Source organism: Falco biarmicus, chromosome 3 (genome assembly GCF_023638135.1).
Source record: "Falco biarmicus isolate bFalBia1 chromosome 3, bFalBia1.pri, whole genome shotgun sequence".
NCBI classification, from domain to species: Eukaryota; Metazoa; Chordata; class Aves; order Falconiformes; family Falconidae; genus Falco; species Falco biarmicus.
The window spans coordinates 106,966,491-106,985,355 of record NC_079290.1 but is presented as its reverse complement, the minus strand read 5'-3'; the positions used below and the strand labels follow the sequence as shown (position 1 = coordinate 106,985,355).

Below are 18,865 nucleotides of genomic sequence, written 5' to 3'. Positions count from 1 at the left end.
CTCCATTTTAATTTCTGATAACTTTGCCAGGGGTTGTTTCTCTGCACGATGTGAAATCCTGTTCTGCCAAATGAATTTCACAAATATAAATTACATGCTAGAATGAAGGGCTTAGAAATATGATGTGTCCTGATAGCTTCCCCACTGCAGGAGGAGTCGACATGCAACCCTTAGTCCAGGAGTATTAGCCATTTTAATAATTTCAAACCAAAGAATTAATGACTAAAACCATTTTTATTGTATTGTACAGTGAAGACACCAAACTTGAACATCACACAGGATGAATACATCGCAACTTTATAAAAGCTCTTTAGGCTCTTTAGCATGTAGAATGAATGATTATAAAGTAGTCATTGCCTCCCTTCCTCCCCCTTTTCCTTAAGGTATATCCCAGGCATTTCCTTTACAAAAGGCATCAATTGTCCCTCAACTGAGAGTAGGCATACTGACATTAAGAGAATTTTCCCTAGAGCTTTCTGTTATCCTCATAACTTTCTGTAAGAAGTTATACTAAAAATAGCGTAGGAACTTCAGAAGAATCAGCATTTCTTATTAACGTCTTTCACTCAAAAAGTAAAGCCTCAATGCCCTCTTTACGATACAAAATACATTCTTGAAAGTGCTCCTTCTTTAGGAAGGTCAATACATTATCTAGAGACAATGGAGCACTTGAACCAGTGACCCAGGGAGTTAGCAGAAAGATTTCCCCTGACAGCCACAGACTCAACAGCCTTGCGAAGCAAAGGTGTGATGAAAACAGAAGGGCATTTGGCTCTCTAAATCACCACAGAACTTCGTCCTCTCTTTGGCTACGAGCCACTGATAAAAGCAGCAAATTTGCTGCAAGATACAAACACAGTCCTTCACTATGAAGGGAAACTACTTAGCGACCCTCATTTCTTGTGACAGAAAAACAATAACCGCCCCCCTCCCACCTTTGGAAAGCAATGTTTCCTACTTTAAAGAGGAACTGTTAAATCACAGGCCCCTCTAGTTTTTGTAGCAAAACATAGGAATAAAGCAACGTTCTGCAGGTCTACCAGGGTCTCCAGATGGTAGGAGCAGCAGCCACAGTCTTCTGGGCAGGTTGCTTTCTGGCAAACAGGCAGGGTGACAGAGGGGAACTCCGCAGAGCAGGCGAGTACATGACATCTGCACCCATCTGAGCTTTGCAGAAATGCTTGATTAGCTGCACCTGAGTTTCCTTCTTGGGTTCGTAGTAGGACAGAAAATGCATCGCTTCCTTGAGGCACCGCAGGTATCCACTGTTAAAGTCCTGCTCTAGATTCTTGTTAATGAAAGCTAGAAAAGAAAGAAAGAAGCAAATGCAGTGGGTTAAGATCATGACCAAAACATGGGACAGTTGCCATTCATGGATTAAGTTTCTTTCAAGAGCCTGAGTCCACAAGCCCTGCTCACGTGGCTAGAGCTGGTGTGTTACACCCTGCATGCTCTGGGGGCCGGGGCTGCAGGGGAGGGCAAAGGCCTGTGGGAGTGGGCTGCGCGCGTGTGCAATACGTGCTCTGCACTCACTTTGGTCCTGCAGCTGGCTCTGCTGCTTCAGGTAGCTGACAGCCACTTCCAGGATGTCGGCTTTCTCCAGCTTGGAGTTGGGCTGGTGCCTCTGAAACTCCTTCTCCAGGAGCAGTTTCAGCTGCTCGATGCTGCTGTTAATCCGGTCACGGCGCATTTTCTCCACCACCGGCTTCCTCAGCTGTAAGAGAGATGGAGCAGATCGTTAAGGATTTTCCAAGACCTGGCCCGATTTCCCCTTCTGATGCCCTGATACACATGCGTTCAAAGACCCTCTCTTTTGGCAGGAGAGCTTTGCGATGCTGCCTGCCTGTTCCCCACTCAATTTAATTTTAAAAACTCTATATAATAGTCTCCCTTCTCTCTCTTCAACCTATTTGCCTTCCCGCAGACCACTTTCTCCCCCCTTATCTTTTCCCAGGTGGTCTTTATTTGTTAGAGGTGGCCTGTTGCACAGAGCACAGGCCAGCCTTCCCAGTCCTGTCAAGGGCTCTACTTACTTTATTCTTTTCTTTTGGCAGCAGTTTCTCCTCCATGTGGATCATGAGGGTGTTACTGGGAGCCATTCTTAGTGCTCTCAGTCCTGGGCACAGACCCCCGCACCGGGCTGCTGTGTTGAGCGTAAGACTTATGCTTTGGCAGTTACCGGCTGCCTCTATTTATACATCAGGGAGCTTCAGCAGATACGTGAGTCTCAGGATTGCTGGTGTTTCCCACAGCCATTCAGCCAATCCAGGCACACAGCTGAACAATAGAGGAAGCATCTATTAGCGCATGGTACGTTGATTGCAAATGCCCTGGAGAGAATAACCTTCTGCCCACGCTGACTGGTGGAGTGTGCAGCGTGGCTCTTCAGGGCTGCCCAGGGATCTGGGAAAACACTGACCCTCCAGCTGGTTGTCTGGGATCAGTTGCATTCCTGAGTCCCTACATGTGCCAGTCACATTTGTGAGCGTGGAGGAGGCACACTTTTGGGGGAAGGGGGGAAGAGAAGAAGGGGAGCACTGTTAGGGTTAAAATCAAAAGCACCAAGGACATCTCTCCACTCTTTCTAGAGAGGGCACTTCACAGCCAGCATCCCAGGTGCCATTTGCCAGAGTGAGGGTGTATTTGCACTCGTCTGTGCAGTCATTACACTTCTAATGGGTGAGCCAAAGCATTACCAGTGTGAAACAACAGGTTTGTTTGCATGACTTTTCTAAGTGGAGAACTGACAGTCGGTATGATGGGATGTTGGGCTAAAGAATAGCATCAGATTCAACCCAGAAGCCCTAGGCCTTGGGAAGTCAGAGGTGAGTTGTGAATGGGATTTAGTAGCTGAGGCCCACCTTTGGACCCCAGCAAGGAGGTCAGTTCTGCTTCTGGCCTGGGATTTCTGATGTGGTTTGTTCTCGTCTGACCAAGAAGCATCACACTGCTCCGCTGCAGGCTGGACCTGCCGCAGTTTGCTGGACATGAAATCTCAGAGACCATGTATTTGCTTCCCTGCGTAACCTTTAGCATGACATCCCTGCTCCATTTTCTTTTCTGGAAAATGAGGGTAGTGCTGCTTGCTTGGATTTGCATGAAAATTTCAATAAAAATTAAGCAAACATTTCTTTTGTGTTAAAGGCAAGAAAAAGATTGAAGATGTGTGGAACTTTAGGTTAGTTCTGTTTTTGTCTTATGAGAAAAATCCCTGCCTGGATACAGTCCTTGAGGCAACGCCGAAAATAACCCAGAACCTACCTGAGAAAAGCTGTGCTGCATCCTGTCATCTGAGGGGTCTAGCCTGGAGTGCCCGAGGCAGAAGTGTGCTCATCTTCTCCCAGTGCACTGCTTGTGCACGGGATCGTGGCTGAGAATCTGGAGATGGTGGAGGGAAGTGTGCGGTGAAGTAAGAAAGCCAAAGGCAATTTCGTACTTGGCAATCCTGAAGTGAAGCCTGAGTTTAATGGGCAGTTGTCAGGAAGGAGGGAGGCGTCACTGAAATGGCCAGCTTGGTGGGTTTCATTGTATGGGCCTGAATGGGCTTAGCTCTTTGTGAAGGGCAGATGTTGTCCTTGGAGCCCTTTATTCCCTGCGTTGTGGGAAAGCCAGGAGACAAGACATCTCATGAACAGTTTGAAGTAGTCAAAGGGTTGTGATACAAAGTAAGATACAGCTCAGAGACCATGCCCTAGCTCTTGCCGGCTAGAGTAAGGTGTTGCCCTTTTTCCTGTGTTGTTTGGCTGGCCTTCCTCCAGAAGTTGGTGTCCTGTGTTATCCCTTTCCTAGCAAAAGAGCGATGGTGGCAGGCCTAGAAGCTAGAAGCTGGCAGGTAGGCATGTACCAAGCTGGTTGAAGAGGCTCTTCAGTGTCAAAAAACATCTTTTTCCCAACTCCTGAGCAGCAGCTCTGACCTTTATTGCTGTATTATAACTGATAGCCAGATGGTCTTTTGGGAGTTGGATTCTTCCCCTTTAAATCATTCAGACTCAAGCACCGTCACTAATGTCATGAGTAGCTGCAAGGCACACTTCTATTGTCCCAACAAGAAATGTTATCAATAGGGGAAAAGTATGGGAAACGCCGAGAAATTCAAACCCACACAGCCTGGTGCCAGTAACTCCTTTGTGGAGCCTGCGCTGCTGTCAGGGCACGATGAACTCACACGCCTTTTTCACCAAGTAAGGCTGAAAAGCACGTGTTCCGCCATGCAGGCAGGGGCTTCTCAGCGATCTGGGTTTTCCAGGAGAAGGGGGCAACATGGGGCAAGGGGGCAGAGGCAGTGGTGCACACACGGGGGTGGCCAGCAGGGATGCCCAGCTCAGCCGCAGCACTGGCTGTCCCGGGGGCCGACAGTTTGCTTCACCGTGCTTCAGTTTGCCCTTCTGGGAAATGGGAGTGGTGCTGCCGAGCTCTTCACAGAGCCCTTGTGGCGTCAGGAGCTGAGCCCGTGTCTGTGGTGGGAGATAGGGACAGGGCTGACTTGGCCCCTGCGGTTTTTGGGCACCACTTCAGGGTACTGCCAAACACCTGTGAGAGCCAAGCGGAGAAGGAGCGACGGTGGGCACAGCTCTGCTCCTCTGCAGGAGTGCTAAGGGTGGCCTCTTCTTGCTGTTTTACAGAGGAGTTTCTTCTCTCCCCATCTGTTGGGAGCCTGGTAGAGATGCTCCTTCCCTGGGACACCCCTTTGTCACCACAGCTGCCTGGAGAGCAGGGCTCTGCGGGGTCTGTGCTGCGTGCAGTCCCATCTCTAGTCGGCTTTTCTCTTCCTCGGGCCAGCCCGCGGTTAGTGTTGCTGAAAGGCTTGCTTACCCAGCTAAAATGGAAGGCTTTTTAGGTCCAGGCTGGCTCTGACCTCACTTGCACAGGCCATGTGCTAGTGGCAGCATCACAGAGAAAGACTAGCAATGAGAACACCTACCAGGGTCCCAAGCTGACCTGTGCTGACACACCTGTGTGGAAATTACTACTTTTGAATGTTTGATGAAACTATTGGGTCTGTATGTTGTGCCACACTCATACCTTACTACCACTGGGTATTAGGGATGTCTCCTACTGTGTAAGATTCCTGGGGTTTAGTACTACAGATCCCTGCAGTATTACCACATCCCTTCATCATCCTCATACCCGTACGACTTGCTCTGTGGAGGTTTTCTGGGTAAGGATTGAAAAGACAGGGTACTGCCTATTTGAGGTGAACCCTAATGATCCTCTACAGTTTTTAACTTAGGGGCCACTGCTTGCTTTGGTGTCACAGATAAAGATCACTTCTCCCAGCCCTCTAGGTACACCTAACCCTGTCTACCACATTCTGCTCAGGGTATTTCAGTGATAGTACATTCTACACAGTAAATAGCTTAAAAAAACCTTTGTCATGGGAGGCAATATGTAAAGATACTGTCCTGCAGAACTTGCCATTCAGGATTGGCTTCTTTCGCTCTCACAAGCCAAGCGTAATTCTGCCATGTGAACTGATGGAGTGGAAGCGTAGTGCAATCTGCCTCTTTCAGGGGAAAAGGTTATGTTGTATTAGACCTATTGTAAAAAAATATTCCATTAAATGTCATTAGCATGGCATTATCTTGCCTCCTTTAGATATTAGACATTAGAACCCTGGCAAAAAGCGGTCTTTTATTACTGTAAAGTACATTCTTCACAGGTTAACCTTTTTTAATTAGTTTTCCTTTAGATCCAGAACGCTTAATATGCAGCCATTCCCAGGTGTGTAAGTGAAGGAAAGTGGACTTTGATCATTAAGAAACATATAAGACAATTTGATATGCATTTTCAGGGCTGTTGGAGGCAAAAGCAATTTCTATAGTTGCTTGTGTGGTTGACCCTGAAATAGTCATGCACCAATAACATAGTCTTTCTACAGCGAGTATTACAAATAATTAAAAATTAAGGAGAATTTATTATTTTTCTGCCCAGCTGAAATTCCCACAAGTCACCTCTCAGCATATTCAAGAGTGCACAAGAGGGATTTATTATTTCCTGGTATATTGACTCTGAAAGGTCTGGGGATTACAGCTGCTTTGCACATGAATAGCTGGAGTGTGTTGTACAAAAGGCATGGTCTGTGGGATAATGGGGTTGGATGTGGGAAAGCGCTGACCCTGGGGGAGAGCAGGCTGGTGCCTGATGGCAGGAATCAATTATGTCTCAAAGGAACACATTGCCCTGGGAGCTGTCTTTGCGGGAGCCACCATGTTATGTGTTTACCACCCTCCTCCTTCAAAAACCCATATAAACCAACCACAGAATACATCCTGTCCTTCTGCTTTTACCAGGGGACTCAGCTACACCTTGCTCTACAATTAACGCCGGTCGGTGCTAAGTTAGTTATGATCTCAGTAATGTAAGTGTTCCCCAGCTCAGCAACAGCGCGGAGACCCGGCAGTTCTCTCACACACGCTACCAGATGGTTTTGAGCTTTGCTCTAAAGCACCCCAGATGGTTTTGAGTTTTGCTCTAAAGCCCCCCCCGATACTGCTGACTTCAGCGGGAGCGCGTGCTCCCCAAAAGTCCGCTGAAATACACAGACCCCACCAGTCAGTCACGTCCCAGCTCTGGCCAAGGAAGGAGAAGAGCCTGTCACTAACAATAGAGTGGAGGGAGCAAATACAGAAGCTGCTGAGTTCATGCACTTCCTTCATTGTTTTGGGTGGGTTTTTTGGAAGATGGGACTATTCAGTTCTTGCAATGGGCTGAGCATCTCTGAGGATCTGGCATTACCGCCAACATTTCGAATGTCAAAATTTGGGCTTCAAGAAACCAAGAAATGGGCTGAAAGTCATAGGGATTCAACAAAAACATGTTGATGTTTCTAATAAAATTAAAATAATTCTGATGGATTTTTAAAAAAACTTTTTTTTTTATTAAGCATTTGGACTTTGGATTGATGTCATTAATTTTCTCTCTTTATATAAGCACAAGGCTCGGATGTGAAATATTAGTGAAGGCCATAAGTATTATGAGTCCCATTATAAAAATCGCAAGACTTACCAAGTAGTGCTGCCAAGCATTTTGGCAAGCAGAGAATATTTCAGAGGACCAGGTTGAGAATTGGGGGTGTAGCTCCTGAGGTCTGGCCCCAACAACCACTTGCTGTCATTGACGAGACAGGAGTGGTGTGTTTGTGCGAGACAGGAGGGCAGTCACCTCTCCCCTTATAAGAGCAGCAATTAATCCTATCTGCTCTTGTCAAATATTTAATCCCTCATCTCTAGCTAGAGCAGCGGTGGAGAGGGGAGATAATAGTCACAGACTTCCCTGGCATCCCCTGAGCCTCATCTGATTGTTCCCTACCTTGGGACCAAGTTGGTAACCTGCAGCTGAATGCCCCAGTGAATTTCTCCCTTCCCTTGAGTTCAGCCTGGGTTTGGGATGGAAGCTCCCACCAGAACCCACGTTCTCATGTTTGGCAGCTGTCAGTCACCACACTGTGGAACACAATGGACAGGTGTCTGGTGAAAGCGTCTTGGGGCTCAGTGTCAGGTCCTGCCCCACCAGGCAGGTAGATTTTGGAGGACTGAGGAACATCTCTGCCATGTTCAGCTGGCAGCAGCGAGAAGAGATCGTGTCAGATAAAAGCAGGTGCCAGCCTTGCAGGCAAGAATGGTTTTTCAAAAGCTAGATAACCTAGTTCTGAGCCAGGCAAAGGACTAGCAGAGGGGCATACGCAAGAACTGACAGAACGTGGTCCTCACAAGACGTACGAGGCAGAGTTGGAGGCTCTCATCACCATGCCACAGGGCAAGGCAGGCTGTCACATGTCAGGATCAGGGGGATCTATTGCAATCTAGAGCCAAACTCTACAGAAACAGCCTAGAGGCCATTAAGAATAGGACCAGGACCCCAGAACATCTTCAGTGTAGCTGGTAGTATAAACTGGGCCCTACAGTCACCTGCGGTGGTGTGGTACTGGGCATCTGGCACAAAGTCCCCAAGAGCTGCCATCGTCAGACTGGGCAGGCACCTTTTGCGTGCCGCCAACAATCAGCACATAATGCTGTAGCTAGCACTGATCTTGTTTACTAAAGCAGTACGGCTCCTTTCTCATTTCTAAGTCACCGGTTTTATCCAGGCCACGAGTCTAGGGCCTGAACTTCCCTTATAAACTCAGGGAGTTCATGTAATTTGGGGCACACTGCATCCTGTCCTCCAGGGAGCTCCGAGCCCAGAATAACCGCAACCGCTGGGAGGCAGCTGGTCAAAATGAAATGGTGCTGACAGACAGATTTGCACAAGGACTAAGGACAGCTGCATCTTAAGACTGCGGTTTTGGTAGCTCTTCAGGAGCATGAATAAACAAATTAAGACTTCGTTTACTTTCTAGAGAGATCAAGTTACTTTCTGTTGAATAGATCATTAAGTATTTCCTGACCAAGGATTTGAGTGCATCTTCCTTTTCAGCCATTTCATGGCCTTCAACAAATTGTACTGAATAACATTTTCAGAAACCACTGCTGAACTTGAGTAGAAAGGAGAACTCTTGCATCTACTTATCTAGGTGGTGCACGATGCAAGTGTGGTCCAGGCTGGGAATACAAGTTCTCAAGTTTGCTCCTTTTCAGAGATGCCAAAGCTGATTGAAACAGAAGTGGGCGCTGAGCATCTTTGTAAACCAGATGTCTCAAATAGCCACTTGGCAATAGAAGCACTGCAACCAGTTGGCTATTTGAAATATTGAAATTTTGGGTTTCTCCTGTCTGCCTCATTTTTCTTCCTTTGTAAAACATCACTAATAATACATCCTTATCTCACAGAGAAGGTTGCTGAGAATTCATTAGCTGGTATTTGTAAAGCACTTTGAAAATGCAAAGCCAGTGCATTATTCCTAGTCTTCTGGATGCTTTCCATGTTATTAAAATCAGGATTTCAGAAAGGCTTATCGGGGATCAAAACAGCATCCCAAACTTGAAAGGAAGCACGACTGTTAAACCATCAACTGTCGCCTCCCCCTCCAGCCAGATGTTAAGCCCTAAAGAACTGAAGTGGCACAGGGAATTACTTTCCCAAGTTCCCCCAGCTGGGCTGACAGGCCTTGATCAATGGTTTTCTCCACAGTGAGTGCTATGCAGATGGTCTGCCCAGAGCAAGGTTTCTGTGAAGTACAAAGGGAAGTCAAACACCATTTCTAATTCAGCTTGTAGCATGGCACACTTCCTTTATCCTCTGCCTGAATGCAGTGAATAGGAGAGCAGTGTGGGAAACTGGAAGGAACTCCAAACTCACACAGTCCGCGGGTCCGTAAGACACTCCTGTCCTCAAACCACATCTGCCTGTGACAGACAGAGGGGAAAAGAGTGACAGAACGAAAAATCAGATTATGAAAACTGCATGAAGGGAAAAGAAACCCTGAGTAAAAGGGGGAAAAAAAAGTGAAGGAAGCTATGCAGAGAAACAGAAATTGCACCAGACTCAAACAAGGGACTGCCAAGCAGCACAGCAAGGAAAAGTGGAAGGAAATGACAGGGAAAGGAGCTGCAGGAGCAGAATCTTGCTCAGCCACTGGTAAGGCCAAAGAAAATGGTCCCGCTGAAGGTGGCAGAGGTGGGTTTTGCCCACGCTAAGACTTCTGAGCCACATACTCTGTTTGCCTCTTTACGCCCCCAGATTTTTTCAGTGTGTCCCAGGAAGCACAGAGCCTTGGTATTAGTCAAGATGCTCGTAAGCTTTTGCAAGCTGTTGCAAACAGATACAGAAGCTACTCCAATCCTGAATTGCCCTGGCATGTTAATCTGAATTACAGTTTGCTGTAATTTAAATACAGGACTGATTTCCTCCTCACAGCTTGGAGATCGTCTGCAGTAGGCGAGGCATTGCCTCAGTTCAGCTTTGCCCGAATAACGTGGTTTTTTGCTAGGACTCTCCATGGAGTCACTGACAGAAAGCGAGAGACTCAGCTACCAGGTGTCACTTGACAGTCAGGGTGCCCCTGCTCCAGATTGCTCAGTACCTTTGTCTTGCTATTCTCTTTACCAAAGGCTGCCCAGATATGATGGCAAGCATTGCAGCACATCCCCCCCAGTGGTACAGCAGGGCATCGATTCCTTAGCTCCGTGTGTTGGTGGGTGTGCTTTCCTTGAGCAATCTGGGAGATGCCGAGCTCTGAAACCCAGCCAGTGCAGGTCCCATTCGGGAAGCCATCACTGTAGTTTTGCAATGGGATTTTTGTGCCTCTTTGCTGCACGGTGCTAAAGGGGAAAGGTGATTCCTGTGGACCATGAGGGTATCGTGATTATTAGATCGGATTTTATACCAGTAATGCTACAGGGAAGCTTTTCTCTTCATTAATACTTCTAAACTATTCTGTGTTGCTTGGATAAAAGAAATGAGAAACAATAGACCGGATGCTGGTACTGGTATTTGGCAGATGGAAATTCAGGCTCAAATTTTTCAGATTAGGATTTTGATAAATTCCACTGTACGTGTAGAGGTAATCTGTATTTCCACCAGTTTACCGGAGATCAGGAAATAGCTCTGGAGGTACAGAAGCTGCAGGCTAAATCTAGCGGTCTGCTTCACTCTTCATGGAGTCTGAAGTTTCTGTTGACTTCAGTGAGGATCCAAGTAAGGCTCTTAGGTTCGGACCCTTTTTATTTTTCACCTCAGGATGGTCTGTAAGACTTGGCGCTAATTGTGTCCTACATTTTGCTGTCTTACCCGTTCAGTATTCAGAAACACTGCTCTGTCCCTGCTCCCAAGCGTTTTACCTTTCTAAATGACTTGCTAACATAAGGCTATGGAAGTTTGTGTACTTCTGAGTTTCCCACACCATTTCTTAACTATATTCATTCCTGTCACAAAGGAAGCGTGCCTGACTACAAACCACATTAGCAACGGTGCTTGCCTCTGCATTGTGTTCAGTGGGAAACCCTGCTCCCAAAAGGCCATCTGGGCAACACGTATCAGGAGAGAAGCAATGGGAGCAATGAGCATCTCGCAAGACTTGAGAAAGGAGCAGCATCTTTGAGTCTTCCTAAAGAGCTAACATCTGGCAGAGATTCTGGGGGAAGGCTCTTGCTAATGCCGTATTTCAAACATGTTAACCAGGTCCAGTATCTTGGGATCCTCGTAAGTTTTCTATGCAATACGTATGTGTATGTTTGGAACCATCATAGAAGGTATATAATTCAGAATTCATTATCCTCAAAGTCCACTGACTCTGCTAACTTTATAATAGGGAGGAATTTTCTTTATCACTTTTCTTTAGGTTTTCCAACTAAAGCAGAAGCAGAGCATCTATTTTGCATAATCGAGCATTTAATTTGAGTAACACTTCCAAGATGGTCAGTAATTGGCCAATTTTTCCCCTCATAGACTGTGAAACCAACGAAAATAAAAAGCTATTTTTAATATATGGCTTTTTTAGATGCTTTAAAATTAATGTGTTACACAAAATGAGGAATTAAGAACCTCAGTAGATTTAGCATCTCAGGGAGATTTTGCTACATTCACCTCACATTAATACATTGAATAGCATCATTTTTCTTACCACACATGTTCTGAGTATGTATGTAGGGCCTCCAGCCCCTATAGTTAAGTGAATTTCTCGAGGCCACAGGAGATTATTAGCGTTCAGCCTGCTCTGTAGCAGTCTTTGGGTCAGTTTGGATCCTAATGGAGAAGTATTGAGCCTTGACCCCTTGATTGTGCCAACCACACCACGGCTATCGCAGCACCATCAGGCACAGTGTTGGCACAGCCATCTCTGACACCTTTCCCTTTGGCTGTGGACTGGCCAGACGTGAGGCAATGGAGCTCTTCTGGAATCCCTGCTAGGAAAGCTGATCCTGCCTTTGCTGGGCTATGGTTTTTTTGTGAGGGATTGGAGCTCACATTGCTCTGAACCCAGCATGCAGGTGCTAAACTGAGGGTCCAGGCATTGAGGGGCTAGCCGCATCCACGCGGCTTGGATCATGGAGCATGGTGAGCCTTCACCTGCTCTCACGCTCCACTGAGTCAGTGGCAGATTCAAGGCAAGAATTCTGAAGGTGTGGGTTACAGTGACAATGCCTAACCATGTAATTACTAAACAGCAGGAGAAAAAAAGGTCCACCACATCTCAGGCGCACACAGTAAACAGATACGAAATGGGACATGATGCTTGGGATCCTGGAAGAAAATCCAGGATTTTTTATCCCATACAATTCATTCCTTCAAGAAGGTACATGGAAGTTACTTTCTTGGAAAAAGAAAGGAGATAGAGTTTTTCATTCTCTTTTAACTTGAGCTAAATTTTGTAATAATGAATTACGCAAAATTTCTACCAAGACCAAGGAGGGTAAGGTGGTTCAGGCGTGCATGACTGTTCCCACAGAGTTAACTTCATAATCCCCTGGCTACTGAGTGGAGAAATAGAGGTTCATGTGTGAAATCCTGCTGTAGAGATCCCAGGTGGAGTCAGCAGTGGCAGACGTGGGTGGCAACACCTTCAGCCTGATGTGGGTCGGTGAGGGGCTGCAGCCAGCTGCCCCAGCGCAGGCACCAGCACCCGTTCCAGGCTCCTGCCCCTCTCCTTCGCGTCTTCAGAACCGCTGGGCAAACCCAGAAATGGCCAGAGCCTGCACAGGTGAGAGAAGCAAGTCAAAGGAAGACCCAAGTCACTCAATCACACGTCTGCGTCTGCTCGACTAGTTTTATCACGGAAAGTTAATTTGTGCTCCCCCAGAGTAACAGTCCTGTGATGCAGGAATGCAGGAATGCAGAGGCTGCTGAGAAGCAGGCTTAGTTTCTTGTCCTGTACTGTGGATAATTGCAGGGAAGGCGTCTGACACTTTAAACAGCCTTGTTGGGCTCCAACTGGAGTGCCTGTTTATGTGACTTGTACTGGAAGGGGGAATTATTGCTGTTCCTAGAGCTGTTTATTAGTGAGTTAATTGGGAGAACAGAAACCGTCTCCAGCAGAACTGCTAGTTGACTCTGCTGATCACGGGATCGGCACATTTCTTCTTCACGCGGCTTGATTAATGAGCTCAAGAAACGAGTTACTACTCGGGAGTTTCTGTTTCAGAGAATCTCCCCAAGAGGGATGCACAGAGCGTAAGATTGGTTTCAGAGGTGGCGTTACATGGGCTCAAAGATAATCCACAAGCTTTGAGGAGAACATGTGAAATGGTGTCACAAAAGCTTTCCCACAACTTGACATAAAAGGCTCAGAGCTCAACAGCTGCTGCTCTGTACGAAAAGAAGGAGCCTATTCAGGAGCAGTACAATAGGGATGGAAAAGCAGATCCTGGAAGAGGTCATTTAAACCTTACCTGGTCTTACAAATAATGAGTTTCAGAGTGAGAGAGAAATGTGTACATGTGTATGTGATTCACATTAAAAGTCATGCGTGACCACACATATATATATTAATATATACATGAACACGCATACACATATATTAATGTTAACACAAACAGGATTTACTTACTACAGTAAGAGATCCCCCACCATAAGCCCTAACGTTACTTGGCAGTAATTTATCTGATTATTATTATTATTATTCCTGTATTGAGTCTTGGAGAGGGAGATGCTGATGCTCACAGAGAAGCATATCGAACTGATGAGGTCACACAGCACATTTGGAGTAAATCTGGGACCAAAACGCATGGTTCTAGATACGCAGTTAATGCTGCTGCCTGCCTGCTTTGCCCTTCATGTCTTGTAACAGGACAACATTGCTGTCAGCCGTGCTCCACACAGGCCAGGGTGCATGTCCAGAGGATGCAGAAGATACCCAGCTGCCATGTCCTTCTTCAGCTGTTCATTGGAGCTCGTAAAAGGAAGCGGTGCTTGCACGGGCAGAAGGCAGGGTAAATGCAGGCAGATCTGGTTCAAGTGTTGTGTCATGAATCTCTGGCTGTGTGCTTATAGGATACAAATAGGAAGACGGTTAACTCTTCCAGCTGCAGGCACCTATTGAGCAAAGGCTGTGCCTCTCAATGCAGAAACTGCCCCAGTGGAGAATAATGAGGAATCAGGAATTTGATTTCTGATAAGTGTATGGGCTATATAAATTTCTTCTGCACTCCATTTTCGTTTGTGCATAGATGAAATAAAAATAACCAGAATTATTATTAAAATGCATTTTGCGGAGGAAGTGAAAAAGCATTATGTGAGACAAACTGCTCTCAAAACACTCCAAGATCCTTCTCCCCATGGATTTACGTTGCAGGTATTTGCAAACAGAAACATGAAGTGCTTGTGGCACGGCTTGAGAGTATTCTAAAGAGGCACATAAGATATCAAGGGAAGAGAACAAAGATCAAAACTGAAAACGTTTTCAATAACTGTGTGCTTACAATTAGAAGTACTTATTTGCAGTAAGACAAGCTGGAAAAGCTGTTTTCTGTTTCACATGGGCAAAACTGGCGTCACGGTCACCTGAGGGAGAACAACTGGCTCTGGCTTCCTGAGAAAACAAGGTGAGTGGCTTTAAAGCAGTTCTGCTCTTTATCTCAGTAAGCCAGAAACCGCTCGTGTGTGCATGTGCATTTGTGCATGCTTAAGCGTGTGCCTCCAAGCGTCCCCAGAGAGGAGCGCAGCCCCACGCAGGAGTTACTTCCCGCCATCGGCAGCTGACCTCCTCCTTCCTCCACGCATGTGAACCCAAGGCTGCGTCTGGAATGCTATTGATCCGCGGCATTAGTCAGCAGCCTTTTCCCATTGAAGGCCCGCTCTTTCCCAGCTTCTGACACGTAACTCTGATCCCAGCCTTTCACGTACCATACACTCCCCACCTGCTCATCTGGGAGAAGGTCATTATCCCCAGGCTATTCACTGGCAATGGAGCATGCAAGAATAGATGCTTCTCCTATTGTGCTGCCTATCTCCCTGATTGGCTGTAGAGTGTGGGAAACGCCACCAAGCCGGAGACCCACAGACTCTCAGTGAGGTTGTACAGTATAAATACCGCGCAGAGGCAGCTTCCAGCAACACGTTTCTCCTGGACTTCCACTCTGAGACCTTCCTTGCTTTCCCAGGACAGATGGCTCCCAGCACTGTTTTCATGGAGCCCGACAACCTACTGACACCAAAGGAGAAAAACAAAGTAAGTCCAGGCAGAGCAAGGCAGCTTCGAGCCGCGCTCTCAGCTGTTCTCATAACAGCTTACACCAGCTGAGAAACAGGTCCACATTGTTTAGGAACAGTGATGGGCAGCAAGCAGTCCTGTGAGATGGCAGGGAGAAGATCCTTCTAACGTAGGTCTCTTTTCCTTTGCTTTTTACAGCTGAGGAAGCCGGTGGTGGAGAAAATGCGCCGTGACCGGATTAACAGCAGCATCGAGCAGCTGAAACTGCTCCTGGAGAAGGAGTTTCAGAGGCACCAGCCCAACTCCAAGCTGGAGAAAGCCGACATCCTGGAGATGACTGTCAGCTACCTGAAGCAGCAGAGCCAGCTGCAGATGAAGGGTGAGTACTGAATGTTGTGTCACTCTCTAGCTTATTGCAAATCTGTGACACTTTTATGAATCTCTGGCCATGAGCAATTGCTCTAAACTATTCTTTCTTTCCCCTACCTCTTTTCTTCCCTTCTCTAGCTGCAGGATCCTTCCATAAAAACTCTCAGTTTGACTTCAGAGAGGGCTATTCGAGATGTTTGCAAGAAGCTTTTCATTTCCTCTCTCTTCATAAAGTCCGAACTGAAACACAGACCAAACTTTTAAGCCACTTCCAGAAGAGCCAGTCAGCTGCTGCAGAGGTCGCCTATTCCCCTGGGAACCCCAGCACCCTGAAGCAAGCATCGCCAAAAGACACCAGTACTCTCTGGAGGCCCTGGTAGTCAGGGGAGTCCTTACTTCATGGACCTCTGCCTTTTACGGTCCAGAGGAAGGATCTGAGTGCACCTGATAGCCCAGCTCTGATCCTCTCTTCCGTAGGGAATTTTGTTTCCCCTATATTTTATTTATGAGTGAAAAGAATGGCATACTTTTGACTTTTATGGGATCCTTTGGCAAAAGTTCAGGCGTTCTGCTGAGTGGTACTGAAGCTGTGTAGACACTGCTGGTAACAGTCCACAGCACGCTGCCCAGTCAGGGGGCGAATGTCTTCAAAATGAAGGAGGGTGTTTTTGTAGATGTTACAGTTGTGATGGACGAGAATTGCTGTAGGAGAGATTTCTCTAATATTGCTTGTAAGAGCCATCAGCTTTGCTCTGGCTTGACTAGCAACACTTGGTTGCTCAGTCACTCCAGAGGATAAATTTACTACCCTTTGGTTCATGCACACTTGATTAGAATCAATTTCCCTTGGTTTTCTTATAACTTGTACAGCATCAGAGATGGTTTTCGTTTTGTTTTGGATTTTTCCCCAATGGCCCTTTCATAGTCCTAGTATATAAAGCATGATGGATGAACAGAAGCTAGGAAACTATGTGGAATATTTCTACTATTTTGCTGCTTTTTTCAATTTAGAAAAAGAGTATGTTACTGCTTTATGTTAAAGAAAAGGTAGTACGTGTAAGGCTTGATTTGTCAATGTTATACATTTTGGGTGTAAGCTATGCTTTTTCTAGCATTTTCATTATAATAATGATTTTTGTCTGCATTGAGTGGTTTAATTCATGATGGATAGTGTTTCTCCCACTACTGGGACAGGCCTGTGGCTTACATGCATACTGTGTATGCGTCTCTGTGTTTGTAGAGAGCAATAAAATGCATTTGTGTGCAACTTCTGTCTGGGTTCTCTCCCTCTGAGCGATAGGCAGCCACTCGCGCCCCTGAGAAAGACCAATATGTTAGTCTTTGAAAGTTAGAAGTGGGATTTTTTGTAAAGCAAAAGGAGCTCATGTTCTCATCTACTCTGTATAGTCTCACGGCTCCCATCACGTGAGTACCTTGCACACTTAACCCCAAGAAGCAAGCAAGTGCTACCATCACACAGATTCTCTCAGCTGAATTGTAGTGAGCATTTCCTTGGTCACTGCCCCTCCTATCCACACAAAACCTTCTCACCTGGGTAGTAAAGCCTCCAACCTGGCCATCTGGTCTCCCTAACAGGCAGCACCTGGAATCTGTAGTCCTCCTTTCATGTGATTTTTTCACCTCACACTGAGAGGAAGCAAACCGAATCACTGCAGTGCTGTGCATCCTCTAATGCCTTGCCACAGTTTCTTCTCTGGGAGCTCAGAGGGGCAAATGAACTGTCCTGCCCTGCAAAGCCTCGGGGAAGAGCTGCACTGCAGCGGTGTGGAGCAGCAGCGGGAGAGCTGTGGAGGTCGGGTGGGTCAGAGCTGCCCTGGTAGGGACACACAAACCAGTGTGAGGCCTTTTGCTGCTGTTACACCTACCTGAATGAGGATTCTGTGAGCATCCCCCATCAGGGTTTGTGGGAGGCATGTCTGCACCAGTTATAGCCCAGTAAGTTATATATGTACATATATATATAGCATGTATTTGTCCGTGCAAGGATGGGTGGAAAACAGGTCGGAGGCAGCTGGTTTGTGCTCAGCTTTTTGCTCCCTACCAAAGGTGGCTGGTTTAAAACTGCTTTGGGTATCAGTGTAGAAGGAGCAGATGCGCAGGTAGAGCAATGAGCTGCACTTCCTATATTTACCTGGCCTGAGATCAGAAAGGCAGTTCGAGGAGAAGGAGGAAATCTCTCTCGCTTAGGCTGCCTTGGCTTCCCTCAGCTTGTTTTGCTGTTACGTTGCTGCCTTGGGTAGCAGTGTGGCCGTCGGTAACGCTTCGTGCTGGTTTGGGCCCTCCTGAAAGCCAGGCCCTTGACTCAAGCTGGGGGAGCTGATCTCTCCCCTCAGCAATAAAGAGTTGTAGAGTAGAAAAAGGATTCCTGGAAAGCCGCCTTTCCTCATAGTAATTACTGAATTGCTAAACTCTATGTTCCTAATATTAAAAAGTCTCTTAACTGTTATTTCAAGCATGATTTCTTCAGGAACTTCAGACTGGTCAGCAGGAATAGCCAAGGTCCTCTTGGCTGCATGTCTCACATGGACAGCTTGCTTTCTTTCATGTGGAACATAAGCACTTACGAAAGAGCAATATGGGATTTAAAAACCCAAACAACAAACATCTGTACTCCATCACAACAGGAACATCCACGTGTGCCCCTGACTGGGGGAGCTTCCCTTCCTATGACAATAAACCAATCGTGATAATAAACGTAAGTTTGTGCAGGCATAAACCTTGGGTGAAAAACGTTATCCTCTGATGAAAAAAATACGATAGTTCTGTGGCTTACATACAAAGTTACGGGATGTTTTGGCTAGAGACATAATCCATGTTGTTAGCCAGAGATCACACATTGCTTGCTTATGCAGGTTTTTGTTTGTCTCTTGTTTTGACAAGGAATGATTTGTTCTGCCACATTTTATCACCGATTTGTCATACATACGCATTTTACTGCAATAAGGAATGTGGCGTCTGTGGTAGGAGATGCCATTAAGTGGCAGAGTCCCTATATGCTCTTTTACTCTGGAGTTCTTGGCAGTAACTTTGTAAAGCGATACCTTAATTTCATTTGAGGATTTGAGATGTTACTATAATGTAAATAGTAACACTAGTAATGACATGATGTTGCTACTGTTATCCAGCAAGTGAATTGGCTTGCGATACAGAGAACTTGCCATATAAACTTCTAGAATTATGCAAAACGAGTGTCAAACTATTTAGAACACTAAAAAGTTCTTACTGAAAAAAAATCTTTAGATACACAACTTTTTTTAATATTGCAGTAGGAAAAGCCCTTGCAAAGTTTACAAATGACATTGTAAACTTTCTTTTTTTTTTTTTTTTCTTTTTTTTTTAGCCACCAGGGGTCACAGTTACTGTAAAAACACTGTCCCCTTGGATGACTAAAACGTCAGTTTGAGCAGAATTTTAGGGTTTTTCATGTGTATGCTTCATGTGATTTTGTTT

The 18,865-nt window shown here is 46.2% G+C and overlaps 2 protein-coding genes across 2 annotated transcripts; one reads left to right on the top strand and one right to left on the bottom strand.

Moving 5' to 3' along the window:
- Positions 1 to 215: 215 nt before the first annotated feature.
- LOC130145843 (transcription factor HES-5-like) lies at positions 216 to 2,555 on the bottom strand. Its single transcript, XM_056331298.1, has 3 exons — positions 2,034 to 2,555; positions 1,534 to 1,714; positions 216 to 1,302 (listed from the first exon to the last, which is right to left on the bottom strand). The coding sequence occupies exons 1-3, from the start codon at positions 2,097 to 2,099 to the stop codon at positions 1,037 to 1,039; spliced, it is 513 nt and encodes a 170-aa protein (XP_056187273.1). The 5' UTR covers positions 2,100 to 2,555; the 3' UTR covers positions 216 to 1,036.
- Positions 2,556 to 10,588: 8,033 nt separating this feature from the next.
- LOC130145844 (transcription factor HES-5-like) lies at positions 10,589 to 16,661 on the top strand. The gene is made up of 4 exons (XM_056331299.1): positions 10,589 to 14,417; positions 14,981 to 15,043; positions 15,224 to 15,404; positions 15,533 to 16,661. Exons 2-4 carry the CDS (start codon positions 14,981 to 14,983, stop codon positions 15,772 to 15,774), a joined length of 486 nt encoding a protein of 161 aa, XP_056187274.1. The 5' UTR covers positions 10,589 to 14,417; the 3' UTR covers positions 15,775 to 16,661.
- The last annotated feature ends 2,204 nt before the right edge of the window (positions 16,662 to 18,865 follow it).